Source organism: Triturus cristatus, chromosome 1_1 (assembly GCF_964204655.1).
Source record: "Triturus cristatus chromosome 1_1, aTriCri1.1, whole genome shotgun sequence".
NCBI classification, from domain to species: Eukaryota; Metazoa; Chordata; class Amphibia; order Caudata; family Salamandridae; genus Triturus; species Triturus cristatus.
Window position 1 is genome coordinate 883,337,255 of NC_140579.1, and position 22,993 is coordinate 883,360,247.

A 22,993-nucleotide genomic window follows, 5' to 3' on the forward strand; every position below is an offset into this window, starting at 1 on the left:
TTTTCTGTCAGCAGATCTTTCGTGGGAGCAAAAAATTTACATGCTCTGTCTGTCATTTTGACTGCTCGTGGATGTCCATGAGGATGGAGGTTTGAGCTCAGTCGGGTGACAGTCTATATGTCCTATCAACATTTTACGTAAGTCCAACTTGAAGTTATTTCTGTATTCTAATGGGCAAAACATTCTTGGAAAGTTTATCGAAGCACAAGGATTTTTAAATAACAACTGTCACTTGTTTGCATTGGAGGTGGTGTTTTTTACTGGAACTATCTTTGAGCACGGAGACCTATCAATTTCTGGTTTCAACACGAAAACAGTATCAAGCAGTAACGAGTTCGATTTAGGTTTTTCAATTATTTCAAGAGTGCCATCTAGTGGTTGTTTTTTGTAATTCTTTTGTAAATAATTTTGCAGTTGTCTGAGACTGTCACAGTTTGATCAGCTTGTGCACAACGAAGATACAAGTCTCTTATTTCGTCAATGTACTCAAGTTCAACTGCTATATTTATTTTGTTTGCTTCTATTAAGACAGCTCGAGTTCTATGTCAACTAAGTTTCTAAGGAGCGTGTTGATCTGTATCTATGTTTTTTGGGTGCACATTCAAGCTTTCGATCACACGTCTAGTCTAGCATGATTTTGGTGTTTTTGTTTTAAAGTGTCTGCTTGGTGGTATTGATGTATTTCTATTTTTGTTAATGGGGTGTTTATATTTATGACCCTAGTGACATGCTCTCAAGAAATCGATTGTTCAATATTTTTTTTTTTTTGATCAAAATACTTGCAGGTTCACTGTGATATATTAATGCACTGTTTACGTTCCATTTACAGTTTGCATGTTTCCAGGTTTTCAAAAATTCAATTTCTCAATTTTTCTCTAGTTTTCAATTTGTGCATGGAAAGTTTCCTGTACAGAGTTGCATGGTTAACTTTAACATGCGTGCAGCATTCCCTGTAGGAATTGCACATATCAATTTATGTACTCAATTTTCAAGGTATATGCATGCGTCCAGTATTTCTGGGTAAGAAATGTGTCTCTATCGATTTATCAATTTGCATGTGTTCTAGTTGTTTTCAAAAGGGCAACATTTCAATGTTTATCAATGTATATGCATGCATCCAGTATTTCTGGGTAAGAAATGTGTTTCTCTATCGATTCATCAATTTGCATGTATTCTAGTTGTTTTCAAAGGGCAACATTTCAATGGTTTTCAATTTGATTGAGGTTGTCAATATGTGTTGTTGCTTCCTTTCAATTATTCAATGTTTTTCAATGTTTTCAAGGTTGTCGATTTGGGGTTTAACCCTCTCAAGGTTTCAATGGAATTTCTATCGAGCCGCGTTTTTTCAATGTGTAGTCATTACGAGGTTGTCTCTGTATGGGTTATATCTCTTTCAAATGTTCAATAATATTCAATCTAATTTTTTAATGCTGTTTCACAGGGCGGTGTGAAGGATCTATTGCTTATTCTTCTGCCTCTCTGTTTTATATCTTTCTACTCTCTTTCTCGTTGAATGAAGAAGGGAATAAGAGTACTTATTTGTGTTTGTACCTTTAGGTGGTTTTCTCTAAGTCTTTCTTTCTTCCGGTTCTTTTTGTGTATTCGTTGGAGAAGGGAAGAAGAGTACCTATCCTCCCAGTCTAACTATTCTTTTTGTTCCTTTTATGTGTTGGTTTGATGATGGACTAATAGTGCCTTATTTTTGTGTTTGTACTTTTTCGGTTTCACTTCTCAAGTTTTATTGTTCTATTTTCTGCATTCTGTATTGCATTGTGTTCTCAGAGAAGGAATGTGTCTGATTTTATTCTATCATTTCTTTTCTGTATTTTCTGCATGCTGTGCATTGGCTTCTGTCACATCTGTCTGGCCAGTGGGTGTGATAGAGGCTAATGATTGGTACGCTTTCTCCTTCAGGTGTTTCTATGTTTCTATGTTTAGTTTTCTGTTGTGGAAGGAAAGGAGGTATGTTGTATTCTATCTATTGCATATCTCTATGTTTGCTTTTACCCACTCAATGCCCTTCTAGTGGAATGCTTCTGCACTATGATGTACTACGGAATGTTGGGTGCTGGTTGAAGATAAACCACAGTTGTGATGGGGCTGAGCTGCCTGCTGGCTGCTCCTGGTGGGGCTTATTCCAGGATACTTAACATCTTACAATAAATCCTCTTGAAATACCTCAACCTGTCTGGACTACATTACTACACAATTTCAATCCAATATTGTAGGATTCAGACATAGAGACTTAACAGACTTAACTACTGTGAAACCAACCCATTTTCTCCAGCTGTAGTATAACAAAATCAGTCATACAAAGATACCAAATACACTAGAATTCAGCAACTCATCTCATCCTTTGAACAAGTCACAGTTCTGGGCCCCTTAAAAATTGGAACAGTTGGAATAACATTACTTGTATTGATCAGACTGTGTTACAAGGATGTTTTGTCCTTCAACGCCTGTGTTGACCTTGTGCTTAGTAACAAAGAGAAATATCCATAGTTTTTTCAGTTATTTGTAACCCACTTTGAATTTTTTTTAAAGTTCTGCTTTCCAGTCACAGTGATCTAATTATTGATCAACCATAAGAACAGCTCAGATGCATCTTTGTTTTAGGACAACATCGGCACTTTTCCATCCACTGTGCTGCTTTATGTGACAGTTGTCTGTGTTCCAGATTAAACCAATATTGTGTTCGACAAAATAGTGGTGGTGGAAGGACGTTTAATCTATTGTCCTGTAATAAAGCTGCACACAGGCGATTTAATTTACTGTTCAGTTGTGACTTAAAAGTTGATGATTGTGACTAAATGTTTTCAAAATAGTAACAAGGGCTCTGTCTACCTCATAGATATCTTGATCTTAATACTGAAGCCCTTTACACTTTTTGCGGTTCTGTCCTCATTGCATAGGCTTGTCACTAGAGAAGCTGTGTCATGATGAGAGATCTTCTTCTAGTTATGGAAGTTCCTGACATCATTGCTGACAGTCCTTTCATTGTTACACAGTGTCATGCCAGGATTAGAAAAGGTGCATAGCAAAGAGTTGTATCTCAATTGAGTGGTGTCCTTTCCTTCTCGCAAATTTTCGTCTTATCACCAAGTTGCGCTCTGAGAGTGTCATACCTATTATTTCATTTCCTCTTCTAACTGATGCTGTCCTCTGTCTGGTCCTCAGGCATCAGGGCCAGTGGAACACTCTCAGCGCGAACTATTCACTGCAGTGCTGCAAACCAAGCTGGACAAGAATGGAGAGTAAAGTAAGTGAATGTGTCTGGGTCCTCAGCTTCTTTACATTTCAGGAAATTTCTTTCCAGCCTCTTGAGGTTTATAAATATCTTTCTCTGTTATCCCTTTCAAGATCCCAGTCCTACATGTCATGTCTATAATCCCCTACTTTCTATCTCCTCCCTCTTTAAAACCCATGTTTGCTTGTGCCTCTCTAGCTCTTCACCCTCTACCTCCTGCTCTTCTAAATCCATAACCCGCTTTCTTGACTTTAATGAGCTTAGGTCTTTCTCTCCTCCCTTGTCCCTCTCTATTTCTCTTTCTTGTGCCTCTCTAGAACTTGGGCTCTGTTTATTCTGCCTCTTTTCCTCCTAGCCACTTCATAGTTAGTCTCTAGATCTCAATCTCTTTATCTGTGATATTTCTCAAGCCATAGCCATGTGTGTCCTACCTTACTTGATCCCAAGCGCTCAGTCTCATTCCTTTTTAGATTCCAGGGTCGTACTGTCTGCCGCTATCTGGAGACTTTTGTTTGAATACCTTTCTGTATCCCTGATTCTCCCTCGCATGCTTTTATAGATCTAAACCATTTATTTTGCCTAACTAGACCCCTGCCCCTTCTAACCTACTGCTGTATTGCAAGTCCTCTTTTTCGTACTTTTCTATATCCCCTAACCTTCATCAACGTTCTGTGGCCTGCCTGTAAATATTGTCGCACATTTGCCTCTTCTTTCCAGACCCAGACCTTTATAGAAACATGATGAATGATATTGTGTAAAACCCTTGATTCTTTTCTCTTTAGACATGGCCTAGCTGCTGGTGGCACACAATATGGACCCCTCACAGATCTTCCTGATTGGTCCTTCGTAGGTGAGTAGCATGACCTTCAGCCTGTTGTTATTGAAAACATTTACGCAGTGCATCAATATGCATGTAAGTCTAGCCTAGGAGGTCCTTTTCACAACCGTGTGTACCTTCCTTTGGATGTATTCCTGAAGAAAGATCTATTGAGCGATCACCTATTTCTGGTGTGTATAACCATATTTGTTTATGTATCCAGGAGATAAATTGCCTTCGAACATAAATTATTTAGCCAATTGGTTGTATCATGTTCTTTTTTTTTTCTCCATAATTGCTTCAACAATCACAATAATTTGCAATTTTGGTTCTCTTTCTAAATCTTGCGATCCCTTCTGACTCAACATTAGTTATATGTATAATTACATCCCAATAGACTGCATGGGCTGCAATATGCCACCACTGGCAGATCATTGAAGCCAAAATTTAGTTTTTCATTTAGGCACAGCATATGTGATAGAATTTGTGCCCTGGATTATTACATTTGGTCTGTAGCCTTAACTGCTAGGTTCCCTCTGTGTTACCCCGTTTTGGCATTGGGCATTTGAAGGGTACTACTAACGAGCGAACCTTCTTCCTTTAGATTATGACCTGATCCTGACTAAATGATAGCACTGTGATGTTAGAGGGCACTATTGTAATAAAATGGTGGTTAATCTAGTAGATTTATGTGAGATCAAAGTACTATCCTCACATACAATCGTGGTTAAGAAGGAGCCTCATCACCAAAGTGTGCTCTGTGCCAACCTATGTTTTGTGAACAATAGGCGCTTTATCAGTGTCTCCAACAAATCCATAATAGACTTAAGTGTGGGGCTTTACTATAAAGTAAAACAAACGAAAGAACAAGATGTATATCATATCAATGGCCTTCTGGTTGGAAACCCTGATCTAATGTAACGCCCAAAGGGATTGGAATATTGTCATCTGCTTTACCACATTTTCTCAGTAACTGTACATTGGTGAAGCTGAGAGTAGCAGAATTAATTTGTCTATTTACTGTTCACTTTTGATGTGATATACTCATTGTTCTTTTGTTCGTAAATGTCTGAGTACTAAACCCCTACATGCCAGTGCATGGGTACACGTTGACAGTTTTCACAATTCATGTGTTTTGGCATAGATGGGAGGCCAGCTTCACCATGGAAAGGACAGGTGCGCAGAAAATTGGAGCGGGAGGAATTTGCTGTAAGTATGTGATAAATTATCTGCAAAGCAATCTCTTGGGTGCTCTTTCTGTCACTACTTCTCTTAGGTCTTGGCTCACTCCTTTTTTTCCAACGTGTGATTATCTTGTTACCTTTTGGTGTAGCGAGGAACTTCTCAGTTGTCGGCAAAAGATTTGCCTACATGCCCCATACTAGCGGACTCATTCCTGTTTCCTACATTTAGTAGAGGATCCCCCATCCACCTCATTTCCATTAATCGTCCGAGACTGTGAACGGTTCCATGCTTAGTTTAAGGGAGAGCATCTCCCTGAGAAGTGATTAACCTTCTTCTTGTTACGGTCAGACCACTCTCTTCTTTGTTGTTTTTTCTTGATGTAGGTACAGGCGGTTTTAGCTCTCTAATGCTGAAACCTTTGACCCAGATGAAAAGCACTGAGTGTTTATGAGGATCACGGCAGCTTCTTTTGTATCCAACCAATAAAACCCCGAGTAGAATAAACGAAAAATATTTCACCAAATGTCATTTCCGTTTAGGTTGTGCCCAGCCTGGGAATGTTACTGGTGGGTGGTGCTCTGTGTGAGAAAGTGGCTCTGTATATACTGTTCCCAAATAGGTACAGGGTGTACAGAGTCCACAGTCCCCAGAGGTTTGGCAGAGGTTAAAGTTAGATATAACCTTACTCTCTAAAGTGGTAGCTTGGTCGAGCAGTAAGACGGTATCGGAGGACAGTGTAAAGCATTTGTTGCACACACTCAGTCAGCAAATGGTCTCACACACTCAATAACTGAACTCTAGGCCAATGGTTTATATATAAAAATATATGCTTGTTTTATTTTAGAACCAACAATAGGGATTAAAATATACTTTCTCAGAATGAGATGCTTTATATAAATACTTTTGCAATATGCAATTGGCTTTTGTAGAAAGTTACAAGTGGTTGCAATAGGCAACACAATTTTAATCATAATAATGCATTGAGTTCAATGGAAGTTTCAAGTTATTTGCAATAGATTACTTTTAGGATTACTTTTGGGATTCCAAGACTGGATCCTAGATTCAGTCCTGGGTCAGTACTTAGAAACAAGTGATAGAAGTCGACTTAGTTACTGTTATGATTTTTAGACAATATTTTGCTTTTTTTAAAGTTGACACTTAAAAAATATTTCGTAGAAAACAGTCAATGATTCCTTATGGAAGAAAATTCAAGTTGCAGGTATAGTATGTTCTCGTTACTTTTGTAATCCAGTACTGGGTGCCTAGACTCAGTACTGGGACCTTTATCCAAAACAGGTAAGTAATTACGTTTTCACAATTTATACGATTTTTAAAGAACATTTAAAGTTTGCCGAAATCGACACAGAAGAAATTTCACAGAAAAACAGTCAATGGTTTCCTAAGGAAGAAAATTGGGTTACTGGTGAGTACGGTTATGAATATTTTTCAGTGTCCGTGCTGGGCACCAAGATCCAGCACTGGGAGCTCACCTAAAAGCAGGTGAGTATTTTCGTTTTCGTTGCTCGGCTGATTTTTGGTGAATATTTTAAGTTTTGAAAAGTCCACACTTAAAAGAAATTTCAGGAAAAAATAGTCACTGTTACCCTATGAAGAAAATTGAGTTATCGACTTTCAGGTAAGTACTCGACTGGCAAAGTTAAGGTTCTGGGCACAGACTCAGGGGTCTCCCAGGGTCAGGTAGGTACAGTTGTTACACCCTCAGCGGCACAGAGGCAGCCGAGTGCAGAGGGAGTTAGGCCCAATGTTATCCTATGGGAGGCAGGAGGGCCTTGGTTGGTGGCTGCTGACTAGCAGGCCACGCAGCTGTGGGAGCTGGGCTCCTGGTCAATTGCTCAGGGCAAATGGGGAAGTAGATAGGTGCAAAGGTTACACTACCAGGGCCACTCGGGCGGCTGGGTGCAGGGTGCTTTTGAGCCTTCGGGCACTCAATTGATTTCAATGGGAAAGCTCCGGTTTAGAAAAAGACTGCAAGCTCAGGGACGAAGATTCTTCAGGTGCCACCACCACTTCGAAAGGTAAGTTGGGTAGTTGGAGGATAGGTAGGTACCCAGGAGTTGGGCACAGGGGGCCGTGGGGCGCCAGGTGCAGGGGTGCCTTTTGGTGTCGGGAAATCTTTCCCTCTGTTGATCGCGGTTGGGGGGGTACCTGGTTCTGAGGCTGCAGGCGTCGTCAGGAGCATCGAGGGAAGTCCTTGGGTGCCGGACTCGGGGTCACAGTCGCCGTGGGGTCATCCTCGTGGTCTTTGTTCACTCCGGCACAGGCCAGGCTTGGCGGGTGCAGAGTGTGTAGGGTTTGCGGTTCCTGGCTGATGCCAGGGATTAGAAGCTGATTTTGAGTAGAGCCTCTACTCATGGGAGTCCCAGGTGCTTAGAGCCAAAAGGTAGCCAGGTCCTCTGGGGTTTGAGAGGTAGCTGGCCACAAGAGATGCCGGGTTGGAGCAGGAGCAGGTTCAAGGGTCGACAGTCCGGTAGGGCTCGGGCCAAAGCAGTTGGTGTCTTCCTCTTCTTAGCAGCTGCAGGGCAGGTCTTCTTTCTTCTTGCTCTTCTTTGTATTTCGGAATCTGGAATCTTGGGAAGGAAGGTTCAGGGTTCCCCTAAATACTAGATTTAGGGGTGATACAGGTAGGTGAAGGGCAGGGACCAATGGTTCCCTGTCCTGGGGTGGGTACACCCTCTATCCTGCCTCTCTCCTGTGGGAGGGGGGCAGTAGCCTAGTCCTGATTGGGCAGGGCTTCCCATCTTCAAGATGGCGAGAGCCTGGAGATGTGCTTCACCTCGCCTCCTCCAGCTGAGGGGTGGGGTTGGCAGGCTGGCACATCCCCTGTCCTTATTTGGGGTTTCCGGCAAGGCTTCCCTCCAGAGTGGGAGCTGCCAGTGGTCTGGGAAGCTCACAGAGGTGGCATGCATTTGAAGCTTCCCCCTGACCATCCTGGGGGAGGAGATCTAGCACCTCGCCCAGGATGTGCATTGTCGCAGGCCCAGGAGAGCAGGGGCTCTCCTACCCAGGGGTCCAGCCACATGTCTGTTGTGTGGCAGCCTAGGCAGCCTCCCAGACCAGACGTGGAGTGTAGGTTAAGTTTCAGGGGGCATCTCTAAGATGCTCTCTGGGGTGCTTGGTACATTAAATCCCACACTGGCATCAGTGCGGGTTTAATGTGCTGAGAAGTTTGATACCAAACTTCTCAGTCTTCAGTGTTGCCATTATGGTGCTGTGGAGTTCGTGTTTGACGAGCTCTCAGCACCATGTACTCTTAAATAGCAGCACTGCACTTACAGTGCCCAGGAATGGGCCTGGGTACTGTAGGGGCACAGGGCTCATGCTCCTGTGCCCACACCACTGGCATAGGGCACCAAGCTAGAGGGGTGGCTGATGTTTCCCATGGCAGTGTAGGTGGTGGGCATGGCACACAGGGATGTGTGCCATGTCGACCCTTTGTTGTGTCTTGTACCCAGACACCCAGCCTGCAAGGGCAGTGTGAATGTGTTAGGGTACAGGGCCTCTAAGGGTGGCACAATGAGTGCTACATCCCTTAAAAGCCTTCCCTGGTCAAAAGGCCCTGGGTACCTAGGGTACCATTTACCAGGGGCTGACATGTGGCCAGGGTTTGCCAATTTGGATTTTAGGTTTTTAGGGAAGGAGCATAGGCCCTGGGCACCTGATTGGCAGGAGTCCAGGGCACACTCAGTTAAAGTACATTCACCAATTCAGCAAAAAGTGGGGGCATACCATGTGTAGGAGAGTAGGATCTGCAGTTATGTTGCCCCCACTTTTTTTCTGATGTTTACACTGGTTTCTGGCTATAGACTGGCTGGGTCCCTGCTAATCAGGGCCCCAGTCTCTCTGTTCTCTCTAAACAATTTGGAGTGCATATTAGATGCACTAGTGATTGGATACTGTGGTACCTTATGAGCCCCTAGTATATGGTACCTTAGGTACCAAGGGCATAGGTACTTCACAGGCCTACCAGGGGCTGAAGCATGTATTATGCCACCCCTGGGAAGCAGACTAAATCTGACACCACAGGCCTGCTACTGCAGCCTGGGTGAGGTAGTGTTAGCACTCCTCACTGAGATATAGGTTCCCTATATCTCACCTTACCCACAGATATATACCTATCAGTCACCCCTAAGGCAGGCCCTATCAATCCTGAGGGCAGGGTGCTTGGTTCACAATGGGAGGGGGTGCCTCTGCATGAGACGGGCCCCTCTGCAGCTGGCAGTGTCTATTCTCTGTGGCTGTTTGTGGATGCGGTTAAACCATATACTCTTAAGTGCATTATAACCTGGCGGTAAATGCTAACTTTGGAATGGCTGCATCAAAACATGTCGTGTTTGGTGTCAAATGCCTTGGAATCATAGTATGCTCCCACCCTTCTAGAGGGATAGACATGTACCTACTGTGGAAACACGGTAGTAATCTGAAAGAGCCTGGCATCACAAAATGGATGCCGCCAGCACAGACACTGGTCTGCCCTCCTCCTGCTGACTGAAACTCGCAGTGGAGGAGGCTCAACAATAGGCTTCCTGTCACAGGGAGGTGTAACCACCTTCCAGACAGGATTTAGTGTATTGGGGCTGGGTGGGTGCACTCCTAGAGTGCTTTGAAGTCCTGCACTGGGGGAGCAGTAGGCTCCTCTGTGCATATGCCAGCTCAAACCGGTTCAGGGGCTACCTGCCCCTGCTCTGCGCGAAACTGGACAAAGGGAAGTGGGTGTAACCACCCACTCCCCTAACCCTCCCAGAGGAGTGGTCATAGAGCTAGTCCCTCCCTTTCCTTTAGTATAAGATAGGGAAACCTTGCCATTGCAAACTAGACATCCCTGGACAACGCTCTACAAGAAGAATCCTGGACCTTCGATGTTCCGCTACCTTTGGAAGACTGAAGAATCTCCCTTGGAGTCAAGGAGTGACTCCCCTGCTTGGCAGGCACCAAAACTTTGAATCAACGGTGGCAAACTTTCTCCGCTCCCGCCAGAGTACGAAGTCCCTGCAGCCCCGGAAGTGGATTTCCTGACTTCTCGACGGCCATTGTGAGTCCCCAGGAAAACTGAGGCGAGTGGACCCCACGAGTTACGAGGAACAGCAATACCCGAGTACCGTGCACTATTGTCGAGTGCAACCCCTTCACGACGCTCTACGAACTTGTGCATTGGACCACGTGTGGTCCGAGCCTCCAGCAGGATTTCCCTCGAAAATCAGAGGCCTACCTCATCCCGAGTGACCGTGGGCTCCTGTGAAGTGAATCCTCACGAGGCATCTTTGCGATCCCTTGTTGGTTGACTGGTGGGTCCCCTGAAGACTTATTCATCAAACCAAAGGGCTCCCCTGGTTGCTCCAGGCCTGCCCTGACTTACCCTCGCTGGGTGAGTCCCTCAGACCTTGCTGGTCTGCACCGCTGACTTTCTTCACATTCCACGAGACTTGCTGTTGCCAAGGCTTGTTGGCTCCAATCCGGTTGCCGACACCTCAGTAAACTGCAGACTTCGTGGGACACTCAGAATCCAGCTCCTGGTCATCGTCGACGCCTCCTGGACCTCGTGGCTGAAGAGTCAAGACATCCGTGAATCACCTGAAATCACCCGACTACCGTGGACATCCATCTTCCTGGCCCCGGGTCACTGGCAAGTGACTGTGAACACTGTCCCTTTTGCTTTCAGGTCTTCCTTCTTCTGAATCCAGCCTTGGATTCCACCAGACACTTCTCCAGTCTTCACAAGCAGCAAATCTTCTTCGGCTTCCATTGAAAACGACGACGCGACCCAACACCAAAAGACACCTATGCACCCGGCTTCCCTGGGTGAGGTAACTCGTGCACTCCGGTGCTCCTGTGGGTGTTGGCCCTTGAAGTACTTACCTTGTAAGTGGCTTGTAGACTCTTCCGAAGTACCCTAAAACTTTAAAAATCCAACCGCGACTTGCTCCATTGAAATCAATAGGGAACCCGCGGCTGTGTTCTCACACTGCACGCGTCTCCCGTGGTTCCTTTACTTACCTGCCTTGGGTGGATTAGTGAGGCTCAGCGATTCTAAAGGTCCTAGGCCTTGTCCCCTTGCAAGTCGACATTCCTAAACCTCTTGTTTGAGGCATATGAGCTGCAGATCACACACTAAGGATAAGATCGCCATCTGGTGTTGGGCTCGGATGATTGCAGGTTGTTGTTGTCTTCGGAAGAAGTCTTTGGTCACGAGATAGGTGACTCCTCCTCTGGACAATAGTGCGCATGGGCATCCACTCCATCCTCAGATTGTTTTTTTCCGCCATTGGGTTCGGATGAACTTTTTTCCGCTCCAGCAGAAAACTTCTAGCAATCACACCAACTCTCAAAATTTGAAAACTCGACGTCGAAATCCACATCGGACCGGATCCGGACGCGGCTGATGGAAAGGACACCCTTTAAAAAATGCCCCCAATGTGGAGCAAAGTTTCCTCATAGTGATCACCACGAGGTCTGTAATTTGTGCCTTTCACCGGGAAACAACCTTTACAACGCAACTATTACATCGCACTACACTTACAACGCAGGCATTACAACACAACATCCTTTACAACGCATGACACTACAATGCATACCATTACAACGCATACCATTACAACGCAGACACTACATCGCATGTCACTACAACGCAGGCATTACAACGCATACCATTACAACGCATACCATTACAATGCATACCATCCAACACTTACCCTACTGTTGCACCCCCTGGAGTTAGAATAGTAATTTTGACCCCTATACTATCCAACACTTACCCTACTGTTGCACCCCCTGGAGTTAGAATAGTAATTTTTACCCCTATACTATCCAACACTTACCCTACTGTTGCACCCCCTGGAGTTAGAATAGTAATTTTTACCCCTATACTATCCAACACTTACCCTACTGTTGCACCCCCTGGAGTTAGAATAGTAATTTTTACCCCTATACTATCCAACACTTACCCTACTGTTGCACCCCCTGGAGTTAGAATAGTAAGTTTTTACCCCTATACTATCCAACACTTACCCTACTGTTGCACCCCCTGGAGTAAGAATAGCAATTTTTACCCCTATACTATCCAACACTTACCCTACTGTTGCACCCCCTGGAGTAAGAATAGTAATTTTTACCCCTATACTATCCAATACTTACCTTAAATGCAATTTAACATTATGTGTTGTAATGGTATGCGTTGTAAAGGTAGTATGCGATGTAATGGAATGCGTTGTAAAGGTAGTTTTAAAAAATGCGTTGTAGTGTCATGCGATGTAATGGAATGCGTTGTAGTGGATGTTGCGTTGTAAAAATTGCGTTGTAAGTGCATGCGTTGTAAAAGTGTGCGTTGTAACGTCATACATCCCTTTCACCAGACCACAACGAATCCAGCTGTCCAGCCTGCGCCGCATTCCGTTCGAAGAAAACTATCCGGGACCGAAGAGCTCGACGCCATATCATGGCCAAGCTGGTTCCGTAACCAGAAGACATCTTTGAACAGGATGTCCCTGATGACGACTCCGAAGATCTCCAGATCGTGTCCGAGGCCGATGACTCTGATCCGGGGCAGCCTGTGAGTACCAGCCCCCCTACCCCAACACCACCCAAAAAGAAATTGGCCAAAACTCTGCCAGCTGGGCCCAGTCGCGATCCAAAATCGTCTTCAGAAGCCCCGCCCTCGGGCCCGGCTCCGAAGAAAAGTAAGCCTGCAGGTGGCTCGGGCTCGAGCAAACCTCATGTTATTGTGCCTATAATACCTTCGGCACCGAAGCAGGCTCCGAGACTGAAATCTCCATCGGCCCCGAAACGTCACTCGGCACCGACGTTTCCACCGGCACCGAAACGTTCTTCGGCGCCGAGGTCTCCACCGAAAGGCTCGTCGGCACCGAAAGACTCGTCGGCACCGAAAGGTCCTTCGGCACCGAAAGGTTCTTCGGCACCGAAAAATCCACCGGATCTGAAAAGTTCTTCGGCAACCAAACCATCCTCGGTGCCAAAACAAATCCATAAAGAACATAAATCAAAATCAGAACCAAAAAAGTCGGCGCCAAAGCCGCCTTCGGACAGTGAGGAACTCTTTCGGCCAGATCCAAAGCAAAAACGGATTTACATAAATCCGAAAACTGACCATGTCACAGCGGTGCCCTACAAGAAAAGGAAGCTGGACACAACACCTCCTCCAGCACCTCCAAAGAAGAAGGACTGTGCCACTTCACCCATACATCCTTCCTCTCCTACACTACCTCCTATTCCATCCCCCCCACCCCCACCGCCTTCACCTCTACCATCTCCTTCTCACACACCACCTCCACAGGATGATGATATTTTAGGGGGAGGGGGAGACCCAGATTTCTTTAATGATCCCACTGATCCTACTGATCCCTTTACACTCCCGGACACAGCACCAGTAGATGACTGGACTTACCCTATGCCTGATATGCCTGACCCCACTCCATACCCCTCAAAACCCTCCCCTCCTGATGACCATTTAGGGTTTGGTCAGCTTATAAACAGAGCGGCATTGTTTCATGGCGTCACCATGCACACCGACACTCCTGAGGAGGATTTTCTCCTCGACACTTTTGAGCAGTCGCAAAAGACAGTTCACATTCTACCCATGATTAAGGGAGTGATAAAGCACGCCAATGAGGTTTTTAAAGACTCTGTTAGGGCCAGGGTTCTCAACCCCCGAATAGAAAAAAAATACAGACCGGCGCCACAAGATCCTGCGTACATCAAGGCGCAACTCCCCTTAGACTCACTAGTCGTATCAAATGCCAGAAAGCGGGCGAACTCCCAAACAACCGGAGACACGCCGCCCCCAGACAAAGAGTCTAAACTCTTGGAGGCTTCCGGCAAAACGGTTGCTGCACAAGCTGCTAACCACTGGCGTATTGCCAATACACAAGCCCTATTGGCTCGTTATGATAGAGCTCATTATGATCAACTAGAGGATCTTTTGCAACACCTGCCTGATCCATACAAATCACAGGCCACTGACCTCATCCAAGAGGGCAAACTAATATCAAATGCCTCCATTAAATGTGCATTAGACGCAGCGGACACCGCCTCTAGGGCAGTCAACACAAGTGTATTGCTTAGACGCCACGCATGGCTGCGCATTTCCGGCTTCAAGCCGGAAGTACAAACCACCATTCTTGCTCAACCCTTTAATCAGGAGCAACTATTCGGACCAGCAGTAGACACTGCCCTAGAAAAAATGAAGAAAGATAATGAGACTGCCAAATCAATGGGAGCATTGCAGTCTACTCAACCCAGAGGCTCCTTTCGTCGCTCCTTTTATAGAGGAGCTTCCAAAAATGTGGGAACAGACAACTCTTCCACCTTCAAAACATCAGGTCAAACATCCCCTAACAGAGGATATTTTAGAGGAGGTTATCGGGGAAACAATACTAAAGGCCGAGGACGGGGCAACAACAACAACACCCGCACCTCTCCAGCCACTAAACAGTGACTTGCCACCACTCCCCCCAGACCATTCCACTCCGGTCGGAGGAAGACTTCAACAGTTCCTACCTGTCTGGAATTCCATCACAACAGACAGGCGGGTAAGACAAATTGTCCAATCTGGCTACTGCCTCGAACTTATAAACCCACCCCCAAACATACCACCCAGGCACCGTCCCATGACGTCTCACCATCTCACGCTCCTCAAACAAGAAATACAGTCATTGCTTCAAAAACACGCAATAGAACCTGTTCCACTACAACATCAGGGCACAGGAGTATATTCCCTATACTTCCTCATTCCCAAGAAGGACAAAACCTTAAGACCCATACTGGACCTTAGACTACTAAACCAGTACATACAATCGGATCATTTCCACATGATCACTCTCCAACAGGTCCTTCCATTACTTCAACAAGGAGACTTCCTTGCCACATTAGACCTCAAGGATGCATATTTTCACATCCCTATGCATCCCGCTCACAGGAAGTATCTACGATTCGTGGTAGACGGTCAGCACTATCAGTTTACAGTTCTCCCATTCGGAGTAACAACCGCACCCAGGGTATTCACCAAATGCTTAGCAGTTGTGGCAGCATATCTCAGAAGACAACAAATCCATGTCTTCCCCTATCTGGACGATTGGCTCATAAAAGCCAATACTCTAGACAAATGCGTTCTCCACACTCACCGCACTATTCAAACCCTACACGACCTGGGATTTTCAATCAACTACCCGAAATCTCAACTACAACCCTCCCATCTACATCAATACCTGGGAGCCACCATAGACACATCCAAGGCCATAGCTTATCCCAGCACAGCCAGGATAGCCAACATACAAAGTCTCATCAAAAAATTTCAAACACAACACTCTCTCCCCGCAAGAGTGTTCATGCAACTCTTAGGCATGATGGCGTCATGCATCTCCATAGTACCCCACGCACGACTTCAAATGCGTCCCTTACAGGAATGTCTAGCACAACAGTGGAACCAGGCCCACGGACAACTTACCAATCTGGTGTTGGTGGACAGCTGCTCTCTTCGCTCGCTGAAGTGGTGGAACACCATCAACCTGTCCAAAGGGCGGCCGTTCTTAGAGCCTCTCCAACAAGTTGTGCTGACCACCGACGCATCTCTCACAGGGTGGGGAGCCCACCTCCTTCAACACACCACTCAGGGCAGGTGGACCACTCAACAAAAACAGCTCCACATCAATCACCTAGAACTTCTAGCGGTGTTCCTAGCACTGAAATCCTTCCAAGTGCATCTGCAAAACAAGACTGTCCTCATCCGCACGGACAACATGACCACAATGTATTACATACAGAAACAAGGAGGGACACATTCTCTACAACTGTCCCAACTTGCGCTACAAATCTGGAGATGGGCAATTTCCCTAAACATCTACCTGCTAGCAGAACACCTCCCAGGGTTCAGAACCAGGTGGCCGACCTCTTAAGTCGCCACACACAGCAGATACACGAATGGGAATTACACCCCAAAGTCTTACTCCCATTCTTCCAAAAGTGGGGACAACCAGACATAGACCTGTTCGCCACACAAGAAAACGCAAAATGCCCAGCCTTCGCCGCCAGGTTCCCACAGCCACGGTCAAAGGGCAATGCAATATGGATGAACTGGTCAGGCAGATTTGCGTATGCTTTTCCGCCTCTCCCACTCATTCCATTTGTGGTACGCAAACTGAAACAACAGTCTCTAACACTCATCCTAGTAGCTCCCACTTGGGCACGTCAACCCTGGTTCACCACACTTTTGGAACTATCACTAGTTCCACATCAAAAACTGCGTCTCTCCCCGGATCTTTTAACCCAGAACCATGGAGAAATCAGACACCCAGATCCTCAAACACTGAACTTGGCAATCTGGCTCCTGAAGTCTTAGAGTTCGGGTACCTCCACCTTCCTCCAGACTGTATGAATATCATTAAAGAAGCCAGAAGACCAACTACTAGGGCATGCTATGCTGCAAAATGGAAACGATTTGCCATTTACAGCGCTAACGATGACATACAACCACTGGATGCTTCCATCCAAAACATCATTTGCTATTTACTACACTTGCAAAGATGCAATTTAGCGTATTCCTCTATACGTCTACATCTAGCGGCATTAGCAGCCTATTTGCAAAATAGACAGCACCTGTCCCTCTTTAAGGTGCCAGCCATTAAAGCATTTATGGAGGGTCTCAAAAGAATTATTCCTCCAAGGTTACCACCTTTCCCGGTGTGGAACCTTAATATTGTTCTAACAAGGCTCATGGGTCCCCCATTTGAACCAATGCACAAATGCGAACTGCAGTTCCTAACATGGAAAGTGGCTTTCCTCATCGCAATCACATCCCTGCGAAGAGTAAGTGAAATACAAGCCTTAACTCTCGAAGAACCCTTCCTACAACTACATCGTAACAAAGTGGTTCTTAGGACGAATCCAAAATTCCTCCCTAAAGTCATCTCCCCTTTCCACCTAAACCAGTCAGTCGAACTGCCAGTCTTCTTCCCTAATCCAGACTCAGTAGCTGAGAGGGCACTTCATACCTTAGATGTTAAGAGAGCCTTGCTTTATTACATCGACAGAACCAAACCTTTTCGGAAAACCAAGCAACTGTTTGTTGCTTTCGCTCCACCACATAGGTCCACCACATAAAGGCAACCCTATTTCCAAATCAGGTATCGCCAGGTGGATAGCCAAATGTATCCAAATATGTTACCAAAAAGCTAAACGTACTCTTACCGTTCCCCCTAGGGCGCACTCCACGCGTAAAATAGGGGCTTCTATGGCATTCTTAGGGAACATCCCCTTAGAAGACATTTGCAAAGCAGCCACATGGTCTACTACACACACCTTCACTAAGCATTACTGTGTTGATGTGCAATCCAAACAACAAGCTTCAGTAGGCCAAGCTGTCCTAAAAACTCTATTACAAACTGCTGCAACGGATACAGGTGACCACCGCTAGGGGAGACACTGCTATATAGTCTATCCTTAGTGTGTGATCTGCAGCTCATATGCCTCGAACGGAATATGCTACTTACCAGTATGCATCTGTTCTTGGCATGTAGAGTTGCAGAGCCACACACGCCCACCCGCCTCCCCGGGACCTGTATCTGTTCCAGCATTGTCTTAATTAGACACTACACATGGACATCCTTTCTCTTTACTTCTCATACACTCCATCATTTCCCATAATGGCGAAAAACAATCTTAGGATGGAGTGGATACCCATGCGCACTGTTGTCCAAAGGAGGAGTCACCTATCTCGTGACCAAAGACTTCTTCCGAAGACAACAACAACCTGCAATCATCCGAGCCCAACACCAGATGGCGACCTTATCCTTGGTGTGTGGCTCTGCAGCTCTACATGCCAAGAACAGATGCATACTGGTAAGTTGCATATTCCTTTTAGTATATGGTCTGGTACGCCCCTAGGGCCCCACCCATATAAGTGCTTAATTTGTTGTGAAACATTGATTTGTGCATATTTTCCTGACTTCTAATCTCATAAAGAGATTAGTAGAGTGTGTCTAGAAATAAATACACATATATTTTAAATACCTGTGTTATGTCCTTACATTTGGTAATTCAAGAGATTATAAGGTAAAACAAGCTGCTTTACATTCCTCTGAGACTTAGCCTGAAGGCTGCTCTCCACAGCTACCACTAGGATAGCTTTCTTTAAAAGGTTGTCTTAAACCTATCTACCATAAGAGTCGAATTGAACTGGTGCAAGGTGGCCACTTTAACTAGTGACCAGCATATGCCAGGCCAACTTCTCACACCATGCAAGAAAGATGGCACTTTCACACAACCGCACCCCCCCCCACCCCCCACCCTAAACGAAAGGTGATAAGACTAACCTTGCCCTATGGAGTCTTAATTGTCTAAGTGGAAGAACCTGGAAAGTCCATCTGCATTGGCATGGACAGTCCCTGGTCTGTGTTCCACTTCAAAGTCCATTCCCTGTAGGGAGATGGACCACCTTAGTAGTTTTAGATTTCCCCCTTTCATCTGCATTAGCCATCTGAGAGGTCTGTGGTCAGTTTAAACCAGGAAGTGAGTACCAAACAAGTATGGCCTCAACTTCTTCAGGGACCAAACCACAGCAAAGGCCTCCCTCTCAATGGCACTCCAACACTGCTCTCTGGGGAGTAGCCTCCTGCTTATAAAAGCAACACGTTGGTCTTGGCCTTCATCATTGGTCTGGGATAGGACCGCTCCTATCCTGAGCTCAGAGGCATCAGTCTGCACTATGAACTGCTTGGCATAATCTGGAGCTTTTAGAATTGGTGCTGAGCACATTGCTTCTTTCAGGGTGTCAACAGCCTTTTGGCAACTAACTGTCCAGTTAAACTTCTTGTGCATCTTCTTGTAGGTGAGTTCTGTGAGGGGGGTCACAATGGACCCATATCCCTTCACACACCTCCTGTAGTACCCAGTCAAGCCAAGGAATGCCCTGACTTGGGTCTGGGTTGTTGGAGCTATCCAGTCCAGGATGGCCTGGATCTTGGGTTGTAAGGGTTGTACCTGGCCTCCACCTACAAGGTGGCCCAAGTACACCACAGTGCCCTGCCCTATCTGGCATTTGTATACCTTGATAGTGAGATCTGCATTTTGCAGAGCCACAAAAAACCTTCCCAAGGTGGATCAGGTGATCCTGCCAGGTGGAGCTAAAGACAGCAATTTCATCAAGATAAGCTGCCCTAAAGGACTCCAGCCCAGCCAGGACATGGTTCACCAACCTCTGGAAGGTGGCAGGGGCATTCTTTAACCCAAAGGGCATCACAGTAAACTGATAATGCCCATCAGGGGCGGAGAATGCTGTCTTTTCTTTTGCTCCTGGGGCCATGCCAATCTGCCAGTACCCTGCAGTTAAGTCAAAGGTACTGAGGAATTGGGATGCGCCTAATTTATCTATTAGCTCATCCGCTCTTGGAGTAGGGTGAGCATCTGTCTTGGTGACAGAGTTGAGCCCTCTATAGTCCACACAGAACCTCATCTCTCTCTTTTCACCTTGTTGATGAGGTTGGAGGACCAGAACCACTTGGCTAGCCCAGGGGCTCTCAGAGGGTTCAATGACTCGTAACTCCAGCATCTTGCTGACCTCAGCTTTGATGCTTTCCTTGACTTGGTCTGACTGGCGATTAGATTTTGTTCTTGACAGGTGCACTGTCACCAGTGTCCACATCATGGGTACACCAGTTTGTCAGACCAGGGGTCAGGGAAAAGAGGCTAGCATACTGTTGCAAGACTTGCTTGCAGTCAGTCTGCTGTTGGGTAGAGAGGGTGTCTGAAAAGACCACACCATCTACTGACCCATCTTGTGGGCTGTAGGAGAGGAGGTCATGGAGAGGTTCACTCTCTGCTTCCTGTTCCTCATCAGTCACCATCAGCATGATGATGTCAGCCCTGTCATTGTAGAGCTTAAGGCGGTTCACATGGATAACACTTTTGGGTGTCCTAGTGCCCCGGTCAACTAAATAGGTGACCTCACTCTTTCTTTCTAGGATAGGGTAAGGGCCACTCCATTTATCTTGGAGCGCCCTTGGTGCCACTGGCTCCAAAACCCACACCTGTTGCCCAGGTTGAAATTCAACCAGTGCAGCTTTTTGGTCATACCAGTGCTTCTGGCGCTCCTGGCTGGCCTCAAGGTTCTTGGATGCTTTCTCCATGTACTCAGCCATTCTGGACCTTAGGCCAAGCACATAGTCCACTATGTCTTGTTTGGACTCTTGAAGAGGCCTCTCCCAGCCCTCTTTTACAAGACAAAGTGGTCCCCTCACAGGATGACCAAACAGAAGTTCAAAGGGTGAGAAACCTACTCCCTTCTGTGGTACTTCCCTGTAAGCGAAAAGCAGGCATGGTAACACGACATCCCATCTCCTTTTGAGTTTTTCAGGGAGACCCATGATCATACCTTTCAATGTCTTGTTGAATCTCTCAACAAGGCCATTGGTTTGTGGATGGTAGGGTGTAGTAAACTTGTACTGCACTCCACACTACTTCCACATGTGTGTCAGGTAAGCAGACATGAAGTTGGAACCTCTGTTTGAAACCACCTCCTTAGGAAACCCTACCCTGGTGAAGACACCCAGGAGGGCCTTGGCTACTGCAGGAGCTGTAGTAGTCCTAGGTGTAATTGCTTCAGGGTACCTAGTAGCATGCTCCACTACTACTAGAATAAATGTGTTCCCTGAGGCTGTGGGAGGTTCAAGTGGACCCACAATGTCCACTCCTACCCTTTCAATGGGTACTCCCCCCACTGGTAGTGGGATGAGGGGGGCCTTTGGGTGGCCACCTGTCTTGCCACTGGCTTGACAGGTAACACAGGAGCTGATAAACTCCTTCACCTTTTGGAGCATCTGGGGCCAGTAAAAGTGACTCACTAGCCTTTCCCAAGTTTTGGATTGCCCCAGATGTCCAGCTAGGGGGATGTCATGAGCCAAAGTTAGGAGGAACTCCCTGTAATTCTGTGGCGCTACCACCTTCCTGGTGGCTCCAGGAGTGGGGTTTCCTGCCTCATCATACAGTAATCCCTCTTCCCAATAAGCTCTGTGGGTACCACTGACATCTCCCTTTGCTTCTGAAACAGCTTGCTGTCTCAGGCTTTCAAGAGTGGGACAGTCTCGCTGACCCTGGCACAGCTATTCCCTAGAGGGTCCCCCTGGGCCCAAGAGTTTAACCTGGTAAGGGTCAAGCTCCATGGGCTCAGTTCCCTCAGGGGTATCCAAATCCTCTCCCTGTGGAGAGGGGTCCTGAATGTTTAGCTGTACATAAGCTGGTTCCCCAGTCTTCTTCCCTTTTCTCTTGGTTGGTTGGGTCATTATTTCAGGCTCCAGACCTACTTTTTCACCCTTCCTCTTGCTCTGTGCTCTGGTTTGATGGCTCAGTGGACTAATGCGTCTACTGCAGGGGCCTGTGTTCGACCTCATGGTCACAGGTTCAAATCCCGGCGGGTCCACTCATCCTTTCATCCATCTGAGGTCGATAAAATGAGTACCATTGAGTTGGGTAACAACAAACATCTGTTATTCAGCGCCAAGATACCCGTAGTGGTGAACGTGCGCTTTACAAATACACGTGTTATGTTATGTTACACGTGTTATGGTTTGCACACACACCAATTCAGGGATGCCCAGCACGGCTGCATGGGCCTTTAGCTCAACCTCAGCCCAGGCTGAGGTTTCCAGATCATTTCTGAGCAGACAGGCAGCTGGCAACTTTGGAGAGACCACTACCTGTTTCAGGCCAGTAAACCCCCCCCCCCCCCCCCCCTCCAGCCTAATGTCACCATGGCCATGGGGTGACTAGTGGTGACACTGTCAGCATTGGTGACTGGGTAAGACTTCCCAATCAAATATTGCTCAGGGGAAACCAGTGTGTCTCTCACCATAGTGACACAGGAACCTGTATCCCTCAGAGCTTCTACCCTAGTTCCATTCACCCAGGGGAACTGCAAATATTTCTTTAAGTTGGGTGGCCACACAGCTACAGTGGCAAACTCCACTTCCCCCAGTGAGACTAGACTTGCTTCAGTGTGTTCCCAGATTTGCTCAGGGTACACTTCTGATCCCATCTGTATGCTTGCTGCCCCAGGAGTAGCTGTACTGGGTGCCTTAGGGGCTTTGTTGTGGGGGCAAGACTTATCTACAGTTAGGTGTCCTGACCTCTTACAGTTATTACACCAGGCATTTAAGGGATCAAAGTTCTTCCCCCTATAGGGTTGAGGCACATAGGGAGTAGTTTGGGTCCCACCCCCCTGAACAGGTCTTGGGGCCCTCTGGAAGACTCAGACTTTTTATCTTGGGGATTCTCACCACCTTTCCCCTGGGGAGGCTTTGTGACCACTTTCTTTTGGTCACCCCCAGTGGCTGTCCTTGTCACCCTAGTCTTGACCCAGTGGTCTGCCTTCTTTCCCAATTCTTGGTGAGAAATTCGACCTAGGTCTACCAGATGCTGATACAACTTTTAATTTGTGCAGTTACTCAATATATGTTCCTTCATGAATAAATTTTACAATCCAGTAAAATCCTGCACACCATGTCCAGCTAACCAACCATCCAGTGTCTTTACTGAGAAGTCTACAAAGTCAATCCAGGACTGGGTCTGGGTTTTGTGAGCCCCCCTGAATCTCATTCTATACTCCTCAGTAGTGAATCCAAATCCCTCAATCAGAGTCTTACTCATGAGGTCATAGGATCCTGCTTCTGGCCCAGAGAGGGTCAGAAGCCTGTCTCTGCAGTTACCATTGAACAGTTCCCACAGGA

At 46.4% G+C, this 22,993-nt stretch overlaps 1 protein-coding gene across 1 annotated transcript in view; it reads left to right on the plus strand.

Moving 5' to 3' along the window:
* Positions 1–3,152: 3,152 nt before the first annotated feature.
* LOC146871240 (large ribosomal subunit protein mL52-like) overlaps positions 3,153–22,993 on the plus strand; it is a 55,558-nt gene continuing 35,717 nt past the window's right edge. Inside the window, exons 1-3 of the mRNA XM_085646338.1 lie at positions 3,153–3,259; positions 4,030–4,097; positions 5,209–5,273. Of these exons, the coding sequence (XP_085502464.1) occupies positions 3,153–3,259; positions 4,030–4,097; positions 5,209–5,273 (240 nt within the window). The remainder of the gene's footprint in view (positions 3,260–4,029; positions 4,098–5,208; positions 5,274–22,993) is intronic.